Consider the following 13,524-nt stretch of genomic DNA (forward strand, 5'->3'; position numbering starts at 1 on the left):
GCCACTTTTCAAAGCCTAATGAATGATTAGTTCAAGCCATATCTCAGAAAACATATACTAGTTTTCTTTGATGATATTCTGATATATAAGAGGACTTGGAAAAACCACTTGACTTATTTGCAACTTGTATTGGGAATTCTCAGAGATAACCAGCTTTATCTCAAGAAATCTAAATGTTCATTTGGACAAGCTTCTATGGAGTATTTCGGGCATGTTGTATCCCATGATGGTGTAGCTGCTGACCCTTCCAAGTTGCAAACCATTTAGGAATGGCATATTCCCAGGAATGTGAAGGAATTAAAAGTGTTTTTGGGACTCACTGGCTACTATAGGAAATTTGTGCCAGGTTATGGTAAAATATGTTAATCCTTGTACAAGCTCATAAGGAATGATGGGTTTAAGTGGGATTCAGAGGCTACATTGGCTTTTGAACAACTCAAGTCTATTATGGTTTCACCACAAGTTCTTGCTCTCCCAAATTTTTCTAAGACTTTTGAGTTGGAATGTGATGCATCTAGATATGGTATTGGTGCTGTGTTACATCAATCAGGGAGACCTATAGCTTTCACCAGCCAATCCCTAGGCCCTAGAAATCAAGCTCTTTCCACATATAAAAGAGAGTTGATTGTTATAGTACATGCTGTGAAGAAGTAGCAGAACAATCTTCAGGGAAAACACTTTATTATCAAGACTGATCATAACAGTTTCAAATATTTCCTAAACCAGAGGGCAAATACCCTATTAACAGAAATAGGTGTCAAAATTGTTGGGTATGACTATGAAATCCAATACAAGCAAGGTCCTCAAAATATGGTTACTGATGCATTCTCTAGAGTTCAAGGACAACTCAACTACATGAATTCCTATTCCTGTTGATGACATGAACATGGAATGCATTGCCATCTCATATCCATATTTTGGATGGATGAATGAGCTCAAAAGGAGTAATGAGCAAGATGAGTGGAGTGCTAAGAAAAAGAAGGAAGTGACTCAAGCTATCCAAGATGGTTATGGGGGTTCAACATTGAGTAAGTATTTTATGGACAATTGGTCCTTATGTAACAAACAAGGAGTGGTTTTAAATCCTTCCTTTGATTGGAGAACTAAGATCATTGAGGAGCATTATTCAACTCCGGTATCTGGGCACCAAGGGGTCTTAAAAACTTACTAGAGGATTAAGAAGAGTTTCTATTGGCAGGGAATGCAAAATGACATCAAGAAGTTTGTTGTTGAGTGTCAATCTTTTCAACAAAACAAACTTGAAACTATCTTACCCCCTGGATTGCTGCAGCCATTACCTATTCCTCATAGGTTATAGGATGACATTAGCATGGACTTTATAGTAGGCTTGCCTAATTGTAAGGGGAAAACTATGATCTTAGTGGTGGTTGACAGGCTATCAAAATATGCCCATTTTGTACCCTTGTCACACCCCCTACACTGCCACTAAAGTAGCACAACTATTTGTGGATCATATATTCAAGTTGCATGGGATACCTAACTCTATTTTCAGTGATAAAGACCCCATTTTCATTAGTGCATTTTGGAAGGAGCTGTTTAAATTGTAAAACTCCAAGCTATGCATGAGCTCAGGGTATCGCCCATAAAGTGATGGCTAGACTGAGGTGATGAATAGATGCCTAGAAACCTATCTCAGATGCTTTGTGGGAGGTCAACCAAAGAAGTGGGTTCAATGGCTCTCTTGGGCTGAATGGTGCTTCAATACTTCTTATCACACCTCCTCCAAATACACTCAATTTGTGCTAGTTTATGGAAACCCCACACCCCATGCAATCCCTTATCAAATGGGTACTGCAAGAGTTGAGACTGTGGAGCAAAGGTTACTTGAACGAGATAAGATCCTGTAATACCCCGTATTAAAAAAAAAAAAGGTTATATATGGGTGCGTGTGTGTGTGTGTGTGTGGGTAATTATTTTTACGTAATGATTTTATTAGATTTATTTTATGCAAGAACCTACTTTCAATATGTAAAATAGTCTCAATGTAAAATCCTTTTTGCTACAAATTATTTTAAAAAATTGGCTAGTATTATTTCATGTTCATAAGTAATTAGAGATATTTTTAGTTTGAATTGGAGAAGGAGATTATGATGAGTTTGGCTTGATATTTTTACCAAATAAGAGGTGGAAGTCTACATAAGGATGAGATGGAAAGTTTGTAACATTACGAGTTAATGATTTGGTGATTACTCACCACTCTAAATGTGAAGGTGGAAGTCTACTTAAGGGTGAGTTGGCAAGTTTGTATTCATTAGGAATCTAAGAGTTAAATGTTTGGTGATGATTCATCCCTCCAAAATTGGAGAGGTGGGATTCATATTCCTTAGACTTTGAACGTGGCTTTTGAGCTTTTGTCCACTTTGCATGATATTCACCACTCTAAATAAAGGAAGATGACAACTTATTGTGGTTAGAACATTTCACGTGGCCTTTGATGCAAGGAACATCTTGCATATTATTCATTAGTTCATAATTAGCTTCACATTTGTTGTTTTTCTATGGGACCACATTTCATTGCTAAGGATTAGGACAACATTTGTTGCCTTATTATTGGAACACATTTTATGGTGATGATTAGGTTAACAATTGGTGTGTTTCTATTGGAACACATTTAATGTCTAATGATTGGCACAACACTTGCTTTGTTTCTATTGGCACACTTGTGGAGATTCTTTGGAGAGGAAGATGTCATGCAATCTTTATAAAGGAAAGAGCAAAGAACCAACGGAAGACATGGAGAGAAGAGAGAGGAAGAACAATAAAAAAAAAAAAAAAAAAAAAAAGAAGAAAAAGAACAACTCCAATAAAAAGCCATCCTCCCTTTCATATTATCCAATTACCCTTCTTTTACATATAGTTAAGGCTTTAAGCCATCTTTCATTGTATTTGTAAATCCCTCATATATAGTGAAAGACAATGAAAGCAAACCCTGGTGGATGTAGTCGATTTGGCGAACCACTTAAATCTTGTGTTGTTTATGCTTTTACATTTTGAGATCATTTCCATGAGAAGCACTTCCACCAAACTATCAAAAATCTCCATTTATTTTCCCTTGAGAATGATGTACAAAAAGGGTGAGACAAATCCCAAAAAAATACATGAAACCTTACCCAACAAAAATCTCCATCAAACTCACTATCATTTTCATCTATCAAAAGAAAGATATCCAAAAACTAGAAATTCGTCCAGCCTATTTATCAGACTAAAACACCATCATTCATAGATTATATCATAGTACTTTCTTCATGAGAGTTGTTCGTCTGTCTCTCTACCATAATATATCAAAATTTCAGAAAAATCCAACGGTGCGATCGTCCAATATATTTGAAATACCAACTCATGTCTCTAATCCCGCAGAAAACTGGACAGCCATGTTATGAGCACCAAAACCCCATTTTTTAGAGTTCCGATCAAACACTTCCTTCACAAAAGTTGTTTCTTATCATCTCCTCTGTAACATATCCAAAAACCACGACAATCCAATCTATGTGCTGACTTGTACCCTAGTTCTAACAGCTGATGTTCGGTTGAGGTAGCCTTCTCTGCCAATCTCTTTGCATGGCCAACATCTCTAGTTTCTTTCGCTCCCTTTCATGGAAGTTTTTCAGCAATCCAACTCCTATTACATATGTAGAATTTCAGCTATATTAAAGAAGAGGAAGGGGAAGTGGTGAAGGAAGAAAGAGAACAAGAGGGAGGAAATGAAATTGAGACAATAAAATAAATGAGGAAATGATAACATATTGCTTATCATTTATATTAAAGATTATTATTTTGTTATTAATATTATCATTATACTACTCTTGTCACTAATCAATTTGATTTATGTTAAAGCTTACAGGCTTGTTAAAGAAAATGTGAGTATTGATATCTATGTGAACATGACATGTACATATGCATTGCAAAGCAAGATAAAGAGTTGTGTTGTGTCTAGTGCTCCTTTGTGTAAAGTGTTTGAGTTGTGAGGATATTTAAGGGCTGAAGTTTGCCTTGAATATAAAATAATGAACCTTATATATGTCAGGCGTAGGGTGTAGGGCTTGAGTATACAAATTGGCTGATTATTAAAATAATGACATCTTGTATACGTCAGGCGTCGGGGAAAGTGACTGTATAATAAAGTGGAAACTGAGAGTTTATTACAAAAATTGGGTTTAAGGGATGAACGGGAGTTAACTCATACTCTAACGTATCCATAGTCAAGTGGTATAAGCATGGTATGGGACATGTAGGCTTGGGTGCCTTAGGTATGTGTTGACGGGATTAAAAGGGAGTGAGTACACTCATCCATCTCATGTGCATATATTTCATGCATTTGAAAGAATTGTTACAATTTAATTATTATTTTGTTAGTAGTTTTTGTTGTGAATTAGTTTGTGCACTATCGTTATTCCGCTGCGTATTTTAAAAATTTGTATGTAAGATTTTGTTGATGTATGGTGTAATTGTTATAATTTAATTTTTTTCTTCCACCATATCTTGGTTGTAGAATTTATTTCTATAGCTAAGATATGACTCACATCCTAACTCGTGAATAGTATTTATTCATGGGTCGAGGCGTGACAAAATGGTATCAAAGCTTAGAGATTAGATACCCTAGGATAGTACCCGTGGTGGTTACCAGATTTGTGGAATAGACTTGAAATTAGAATTCCATTGAATTTCAGATATTACGTTCTTATATAATGTTGAGATTTGATTATCTTGATTGCTGGTAATTTCTTGGTGAACTAGAATGCGTGTAGACTTGTACTATAAATTATAAGAATTCCACGTCACTGGAAGAGCTACAAATCGTAGAGAGTAAGTTACATATGTGTGGGTGTGTCTGCATATTTATGTATGTATGATGATCCATATCTTCTGGAAATTGAGTTTTGTTTTAGGAAAACGTTGGAAGTATTTTAATGATGTTTCTTTATTTCACTATACTTATCTGTACAATGGTTTTATAAAAATAGCAATTCAACTACTTATTGTTGTTTAACGCTTGAAATTGGTTCACAGGAATATATGTTTTCTTGACTAAACGTTTGTAAATTTTGATGGAGATACGAATTCTAATGTAATTCATTCCTACTCACAAAGGCAAAAGAAAGAAAAAGGGCCATTACAAAGTGAAAGTCTCGTTCCTACACGAGTTGGTAATGATGTCGATAATAATTATCATTCCCACATACTTTTGCAGGTGTTTTTATCCCTGCTTAGCTTAGGTTGACTTCTTGGATTGTAATTGTAGTGGCAGGGTTCTTTGTTGACTGGCAAGTCAAGTCTAATATATTTTGACAAATGAAGCGACTGGGAAGGGTGCGAGAAAGACTTCTTAGATTGTAATTGTAGTGGTGGCAGGGTTCCTTTTTAGTAGTTTAAAAAATTAAAATCATCCAAATAACTTTTTTCTTATCGTGTTGAAATAAGTTTCTTGCGTGTCACTCTCGTGTAAATCTGTTAAGGATTCGTTATTAATGGTTTATTATCATGTGACCCGATAATGATCCGATTAGTTATCGTGTTGATCTGAAATCTGTTATTTTCGTATCGTGTTAACATGTCGTGAAAGAAATTGCCAGATCTAGTAATGTCGATAATAATTATCATTCCCACATACTTTTGCAGGTGTTTTTATCCCTGCTTAGCTTAGGTTGACTTGTTGGATTGTAAGTGTAGTGGCTTCTTTATTGCCTGGCAAGTCAAGTCTAATATATTTTGACAAATGAGACGACTAGGAAGGGTGCGAGAAAGACTTCTTGGATTGTAATTGTAGTGGTGGCAGGGTTCTTCGTTGACTGGCAAGTCAAGTCTAATATGTTTTGATAAATGAGACGACTAGAAAGAGTGCGAGAAAGACTTGTTGGATTGTAACTGGAGTGGAAGTCAACGTCTAAGATATTTTGATACAGCTTATCTGGTTAAGATCAATCATTCAAAGGAAGGATAAGTTTCGGCTTCTGCTTGCAGCAATCCAACTCTTTTGTTGCAATTTTTATCAAGAGATGGATACGAAAATTCTACTCTGCTATGCGTTGAGATTTTTGCTATGTTGCACCTTCATTGCTTGTATTTCCACGGCGTCTCACACCATCTCTCCAGGCCATTCTCTCTCTGGGGAACAAACAATCACCTCTCCAAGTGGAAAATTTGAGCTCGGTTTCTTCACACCAGCAATCACCCCTCCAAGCGGAAAATTTGAGCTCGGTTTCTTCGCACCAGGTATACCTCAAAACTATTACGTAGGCATTTGGTACAAAAATCTACCCAATCGGACTCTAGTTTGGGTCGCAAACAGAAAACAACCTGTTTGTGAACCGCATTTTTCAGTATTAAAACTTGTCGAAAATGGAAACTTAACCTTAAGTGGCCCCTCCAAAGTTGCAGTATGGTCGACTAATTCAAGATCAAGGGTCTTGAATTCTAGTGTAGCAAAGCTTCTTGACAATGGGAACTTCGTCATAACAGATGCATTTAATTCATCTGTTGTCAAATGGCAGAGTTTCGATCACCCGACGGATACTTGGCTCCCGGGTGCTAAGCTTGGATACAATAATCGTACGAGGAGAAAACTAGTTCTTACATCCTGGAGAAATCCGAAAACTCCTGCACCTGGTCCTTTTTCTTCTGAGCTAGATGAAATACCTTTTAATTTATCTTCATATCCTGATACCTTTACTAGAGGCAGACTTGAAATCAATGGTCAGCTAAAGTTCTATGCCTGGGACCAAGGCTTTAGGGAATGGACTTTGATTTCGGCTGAACCATCGGACCAGTGTGCGGTTGATTCTTCGTGCGGTGCTTTTAGTATTTGCAACCAGCGGAGTTCTCCTCGTTGTGGTTGCCTCGAAGGATTTGAACCCAAAGTCAGGGAAAGTTGGATGCTAGAGGACTTCTCAGATGGCTGTGTGAGGAAATTTCCTTTTCACTACAATCCCGGGGACTCATTTTTGGCGATAACTGATGTTGGAATTGGATATCCTAGGAACTATGAGCAAATTATAAATGTGAGCAATGATCAATGCAGATTAGAATGCTTAATAAATTGCTCATGCAGTGCCTTTGTTTATAATTTTATCGATAGTCGTCGGTGTTTCATTTGGATAGGGGATCTATATAATATACTGACAATGCCATCCGAATCCATTTCCATAAGTTATTCTCCAGACAGCCCAGGATTGCATCTCCGGATTGTGGATTCTACAAGTGAGACGAAGAGAAAGACTACTTGGATTGTAATTGGAGTAATTGCAGGGTTCTTTTCCATCTTAAGTAGTACTTTCATTGTCATGGTATTCTTTAGAAGGAGATGGTCAGCAGGAGCATTGGCGACTACCGACGATTCTTTGGTGCTTTACAAGCATAGAGATTTAAGAAGAGCAACAAACAACTTCTCCGAAAAACTCGGGGAAGGAGGCTTTGGTTCTGTATTCAAGGGGACGTTGCCTAACTCAACGGCCATAGCAGTGAAAGAGCTGAGAAGTATGAACCAGGGAGAGAAACAATTTCGTGCTGAAGTGGGAACTATCGGTGTAATCCAACACATTAATCTTATTCGCATGCGGGGATTCTGCTCCAACGCTTCAAAGAGGTTTTTAGTTTATGACTACATGCCAAATGGTTCTCTGCAATCTCTTATACTTGGAAAGAACCCGAGAATGTTAGATTGGAATGCTAGATATCACATTGCAGTAGGGACTGCCAGAGGATTGTCTTACCTCCATGAAGAGTGCAGAGACTGCATAATACACTGCGACGTTAAGCCAGAGAACATCTTGTTGGATTCAGAATACAGTCCGAAATTGGCGGATTTTGGTCTTGCGAAACTCTTGGGGAGAGACCACAGCCGGGTTTTGACAACCATGAGAGGAACTGTGGGCTATCTCGCACCAGAATGGTTTTCAGGTGAAGCCATCACCCCAAAAGCCGATGTGTTTAGCTATGGCATGTTGCTGATTGAGGTCATATCAGGGAGGAGAAACAGAGAAGGATTAGCTGACGGGGTAGAAAACTTCCGTCCTATCCGGCTCGCGAATGCAGTTAATAAAGGGGAAGATCTTTTCACCTTGTTGGATTGCAGGTTGGAAGGCAAAGCTGACAGAGATGACCTAAGTAGAGCGTGCAAAGTGGCTTGTTGGTGCATTCAAGAAGATGAGAAGGATAGGCCAACAATGAGGCAGGTTGTTCAAATTCTTGAGGGAGTTTTGGACATCGGTGTTCCGCCAGTCCCGCAGTTCCTCCAGCGCCTTATCAGAAGTCCGGCAGAAGGCATTAACTACATGGAAACTACATCCGAGTCAGGTTGATGGTCATCGATGTCCAAAGTGCATTTCAAGCCGAAGTCAGCAACTGTGCAACAAGAATTCATGAGGATCAGATGAAGAACGTGAGGGTTCTTGCAGTGTGATTGTAAATATAACCTTATCTTGAAGGCAGTAGGTTTTTGAATATTTCCAGTTCAATAAATATTGGTTATGTAATGATATATTAAAAAGAGAAATGATTTTCACACTCTCCATCCACCCATCTTTCTTGTTTTTTTCTTTCTTCCAAGTCATTTCTTTGTTTTTCCCCCTTAATTCTCCTTAAATGTATTCAATTTAACCGCTGAAAAAAAGAGGAGTTGCAGACTTGCAGCACGAAGAGAAAAGGGGAGCGGAGCATGGAAAGATGCAGTGGAAGAAGCCTGCGAGGAGTTAGTGTAATTGCTAAACCCGGTGGGAGCATTAGAGATGGGGATGCCATGGACTGCTGTAACAAGTATGGAGTTTCGCTTTTTGCACAAACGTTAGGCACTTCAGGCATTGATAACGAATATGTTGTATTCGTAAGGTACAGGTTTTCGCTCTTGGGGAATCCTGCAGACATGCTTGTTCGATATCGAGGCATAACATTATGTTTATGTAATCTGAATGCGGATTTGAGCTACCATAGATTTAAATCTGTCTATGCTTGTTATATGTTGATCTTGACGTGTAGTTGCATGAATGTAATTTGTTCTCATGTCTACCCAGAGGGTAACGTCATTTGTAGGCCCACACAACCAAGCGAACCACCTATTTTGGAACTGGTGGAATCGGGCCAGTGGTGGTCCCCATTACAAAGGTGGTTCTGCCTAGTTGTGTGAGTGGGCATATGGATAACATGATCTTCTAAGTGGACACAAGATTTTCTTGTAATTCCGTGGCTTTCTAAGACTTTTGGGATGCCACATGCTTGAGTCTCGGACGATCTTTGCGGATTAGTTTTAGGAGATATTTGTAGGGAGCTGGTCGCATTCATAGTCTGATTACCCCAAACAGGGAAGGAAGGGTAGCAAAAATATTACAGCCCTTAAAAGTCCAATGGTCTGCAAGACCAATATTTATTCATATCTGGTTATGATCCAATGAAAGGAAGGACAATTTTTGGGTTCTGTTTGCAGCAAATCTAACCCTTTGTTGCAATTTATCAAAGGGACGGATACGAAGATTCTACCATGCTCCAGTGTATCATACTCATTAGGATTTTGATTATGTTCTACCTTTATTGCTTGTATGTCCACTGCGTTTCACGCCATCTCTTCAGGCCAGTATCTTTCTGGGAGCCAAACAATCACCTCTCCCGGTGGAACATTTGAGTTCGGTTCCTTCACACCACGTGAATCTCAAAACTATTACATAGACATCTGGTACAAGAATCTACCTATAGTTTGGTTCACAAACCGAAAAGAACCTGTTTCTAAACCAAAATTTTTGAGTATTAGAACTCGAAAATGGAAACTTGACCTTGAGCAGCCCTCCAAAGTTACAGCATGGTAGTTCAAGATCAAATGTTTCTAGTTCTGGTGCAGCAAAGCTTCTCGACAATGGGAACTTTGTCATAACTGATGCATCTGATTCATCCGTTGTTATAGGGCAGAGTTTCGATCACCTGACGGATACTTGGCTGCCGGGTGCTGAGCTTGGATACAAAATGCGTACCAAGGGAAAACGAGTTCTTACATCCCGGAGAAACTTGAAATATCCTGCACCTCGTCTTATGGTTTCCAAGTTTAGTGATTTTTTGTAAGGATGATATGTGACGAAAATTCTAAAAGTTAACTTTCAAATACAAAGTAAATTAACTATTAAACTGTAATTGAATCACTGCATTTTTACACTAGCTTTGCTTCAGTTAATTGTGTCACTGTATTAAACAACAGATCTTATCTGCAAATCATGTGGTTGGGAGTACTCTCATATTTTCGCCGATCAGTTTCAAGGATATGCTCCGCAATCGTCCTTTGTATGACAGCATCCGGCATGATCCCGCTTGTTAACATACGCCCATACAACACGAGGCCTTCTGCGGTTCTTCCTACCTTGCAGTAACCGCGAATCAGAATCCCGTATGCTATTACATCGGGCACCAAGCCCCTGTTTATAGCACAATGAAATGCAAGGGATGCTTTCTCCACAAGTCCTCTTTTACAAAGACCATCAATGAGGATGCTATAACTGACTATATTTGGAGAGACGCTTTTAAGCATCTCTTCGTGTAGTTCAAAGGCACTTTTTGTGTTTTCAGACTTGAAAAACCCATCAATCAGACAACTATATGTGACCACGTTCGGTTCAGGATCCCTTCATGCATTTTATCGAACATCAACATCGCATCGTCCATTTTACCTTCTTTACAAAATGCATCAATCAATATAGTGCAAGTAATGGCATTGGGTTTGCACTGCCCCTGCATCATCTCTTCAAAAAGTTGAACAGCCACCTCTAACCTTCTCTGAAAGCAATAACCACAAATCATTGTGTTGTATGTAATGATATCAGGTTCAGGACCACTTTCAGCAAACCGCTCAAAGACTTCCTGCGCAGCATCTATGCAATTTTCTTTGAACAGCATATTGATGAGGACATTATAAATGGCAATATCGGGATTTACTCCATTTCTTTGCATCATCTCAAATAGCCAGAGTCCGGCATGTAAATGTTTCTGCTTGCAGCAACCATCAATCAGTGTGCAATATGTTACAACATCAGGTAAGAAACCCTTCTTTACTGATTGGAAGAAAAACACCAACGCATCGTTTAATCTCCCTACTTCAGAAATACCCTTAATAAGCACGGTATTCGTCACCACATCTGGTTTTATGTTATAAATTCCCATTTGGATGTACACCTTCACAGCATCCCTCAATCGTTTCAATCTGCAGAAACCATCTATTAACATGTTGAAAGTATAGACATTTGGCTTAACGCCCCTATGAACAGCTTGAAAGAAGAACCTAAGAGCATCACCCATCAGCCCATTTTTGCAAAGGCCATTTAATAACACACCGTAAAGAATAATATCAGGTTCATAGCCCATCTTGATCATACTCTCGTACAGCTGAAATCCATCTTTTAAATGCCCTATTTTGCACATTCCTTCAATCAGACTACTATAAGTCAGAATCGATGGCACAAAACCACACTTCAAAATCCGACCAAATATTCCACAAGCCTCCACAACCTTACCATCCTGACACATGCTGTTAATAAGAATGGTGTAACTAACAGAGTTTGGTGAGATCCCTTCTTTCAGCATTCTTCGGTAGACCTCCACTGACTTCACCGGATCTCCAATTCTCACGTAAGCATCCATAACAGAACTGAAAATGACTACATCCAACTTAATCCCACAATCCAACGCCGCTGAAAAAAGCCAACACCCTTCCTCGAATTTCCCTGCCTTAAAAAAACCATCAACTAGGATACTATATACAACCAAGTCAGGACCGATACCCTTCTCTATCATAATCTTGTAAAGCTTCTTTGCCTCTTCCAATTTCCCATCTTTACAATACCTGTTAATCATCGTGCTAAACGTCACCACATTTGGCTTCGGACCAACTGTTAGCAATACCGTAAAGAAATCTTCACCATCTCCAACCTGATTTTCTTTACAAAGACGTTTTAAAATCTTGTTACAAGCAACAATGTCAAGCGAAAAGCCTCTGTCAATCAATGCAGAATGAAATTCCAAACCCATTTCGAATCTACCCTTGTTCAGAAGACCAACCATAACAAACTCATACACATAAAATTGTTGTCCTCTCAATGCACTACAGATTTCTCCATATGCATCGAGAATCATGTCGACGTGATTCGCATCAACCAAACAATTCAGCATTCTAGACAACGCATAAGGAGACACCGGAACACCCAATTTATACATACGAATGAAGGTATCAACAGACGAATCCAACATCCCATTTCGACAAAAATTCTCAATCAGAAAGCTACAAACAAGACTAACATCGGAACTGTGATTCCGAAAATAATCAGAAAATGCAGCAAAATAGTTAAACTGAGACCCGAACTGACCTACCATTGTGTCGAATAGGCGGGAAGCCGGAGCGAGCATCCGGTGGCGGAGCAGCAGGTGAATGAGGTCACAGAAGGACTGCGGGGAGTGGTGGAGGCCGAGGGAGCCGTGGGACCAGTCGAAGAAGCGGAGGGCCGAAACGGGGTTGGATTGAAGGGAGAGGAGGATGGGGTGGAGGTGGTGGGGTTGTAATTTGGAGAGAAAATGAGGGTTTAAGAGCTTGGGGTTGTTTTGGAGGAAGGCGTTGGAGATGTGGTGGATCAGGGTTTTGGAAGAGAACGGGGGTAAAGTAGAATAGGGAGAGAGAGAGCGGCACCGCCGCGTGAGGAGGAGGAGTTTTGAGACTAGAGAGGAAGAGGAGGCAGGTATCATGCTGGTTCAAGATTCGGCATCCTTCATCCATGGACGAACCCAGAGCACCTCCTATGTATTCTCCGACGACCCAAAGCTGTTGGGATTTCAGGTTTGGGGTGGTTAGGGGAGGCGGAGGGAAGAGATGATTCAGGATTGGGGCTGAGGAGGATTGGAAAGGTGCAGGGTTGTGGTTGGGGTTTAAGGAAGGGGTTTAGTTTAATAGGGTTTATTTTTTTTGTTTTTTGTTTTGTTCATTACATCGATATTTTTACATTAAAAGAATGAGAAGTTTGGCAAAACTATACAATGAGCAGCCTAATTTGGTATCGAATTCGCCATCCACAAGATTCAAATTTAAGACCTCTTACTTTCAAGTGAAAAGGAATACCAACATAAACCATCGTTATGTCACTTCATTAATTAATAGAGGACTTGATAAAAAAAAAAAATAACGGAAGTACAAAATTGCTGAAGAAATCAAACTAGTATGAAAAAATGAAGTCAAATTTTTAAAAATTTTGAGAATAATAAAAGGAGAATTCACTAGTTTATTTATTGTAAAGTGAGCTTCGAATAATATATTTGTAGCTTATAAACAGAAAAATTCATGTTTAGATCACTTAGACCTGTAGATGTGAGCAACACGACGATGAATTTTTACACACAGTTGAAACTTGTGAACTTCGTCATGTTTACTTTAAGATGGAATTTTATGGCTAATGAATAGACTAAGACTAACTCGAGTTTATAGTATTTTTTAGGTTATCTCGATCAAGCTTATGCCTCTTGTCAGCATCTTTTAGTGTAGACGCTAAGAAGAAC

At 39.0% G+C, this 13,524-nt stretch overlaps 2 protein-coding genes across 2 annotated transcripts; one reads left to right on the plus strand and one right to left on the minus strand.

Moving 5' to 3' along the window:
* The first annotated feature begins 5,871 nt into the window (after nt 1-5,871).
* LOC103961723 (G-type lectin S-receptor-like serine/threonine-protein kinase At2g19130) lies at nt 5,872-8,527 on the plus strand. The gene has a single exon (XM_009374311.3). The coding sequence runs from the start codon at nt 6,015-6,017 to the stop codon at nt 8,313-8,315; it is 2,301 nt and encodes a 766-aa protein (XP_009372586.2). The 5' UTR covers nt 5,872-6,014; the 3' UTR covers nt 8,316-8,527.
* A 2,048-nt stretch (nt 8,528-10,575) lies between these two features.
* Nucleotides 10,576-12,720, minus strand: LOC103961693 (putative pentatricopeptide repeat-containing protein At1g31840). Its single transcript, XM_048567928.1, has one exon. The coding sequence runs from the start codon at nt 12,718-12,720 to the stop codon at nt 10,576-10,578; it is 2,145 nt and encodes a 714-aa protein (XP_048423885.1).
* Between the last annotated feature and the right edge of the window lie 804 nt (nt 12,721-13,524).

Source organism: the organism of the source record quoted next, unplaced genomic scaffold (genome assembly GCF_019419815.1).
Source record: "Pyrus x bretschneideri cultivar Hongxiangsu unplaced genomic scaffold, Pyrus_bretschneideri_v1 Contig47, whole genome shotgun sequence".
NCBI classification, from domain to species: domain Eukaryota; kingdom Viridiplantae; phylum Streptophyta; class Magnoliopsida; order Rosales; family Rosaceae; genus Pyrus; species Pyrus x bretschneideri.

Bases quoted from the DNA above. Each gene is read 5' to 3' on its own strand.
- LOC103961693 (XM_048567928.1), bottom strand. From the start codon at position 12,720: ATGATACCTGCCTCCTCTTCCTCTCTAGTCTCAAAACTCCTCCTCCTC.
- LOC103961723 (XM_009374311.3), top strand. From the start codon at position 6,015: ATGGATACGAAAATTCTACTCTGCTATGCGTTGAGATTTTTGCTATGT.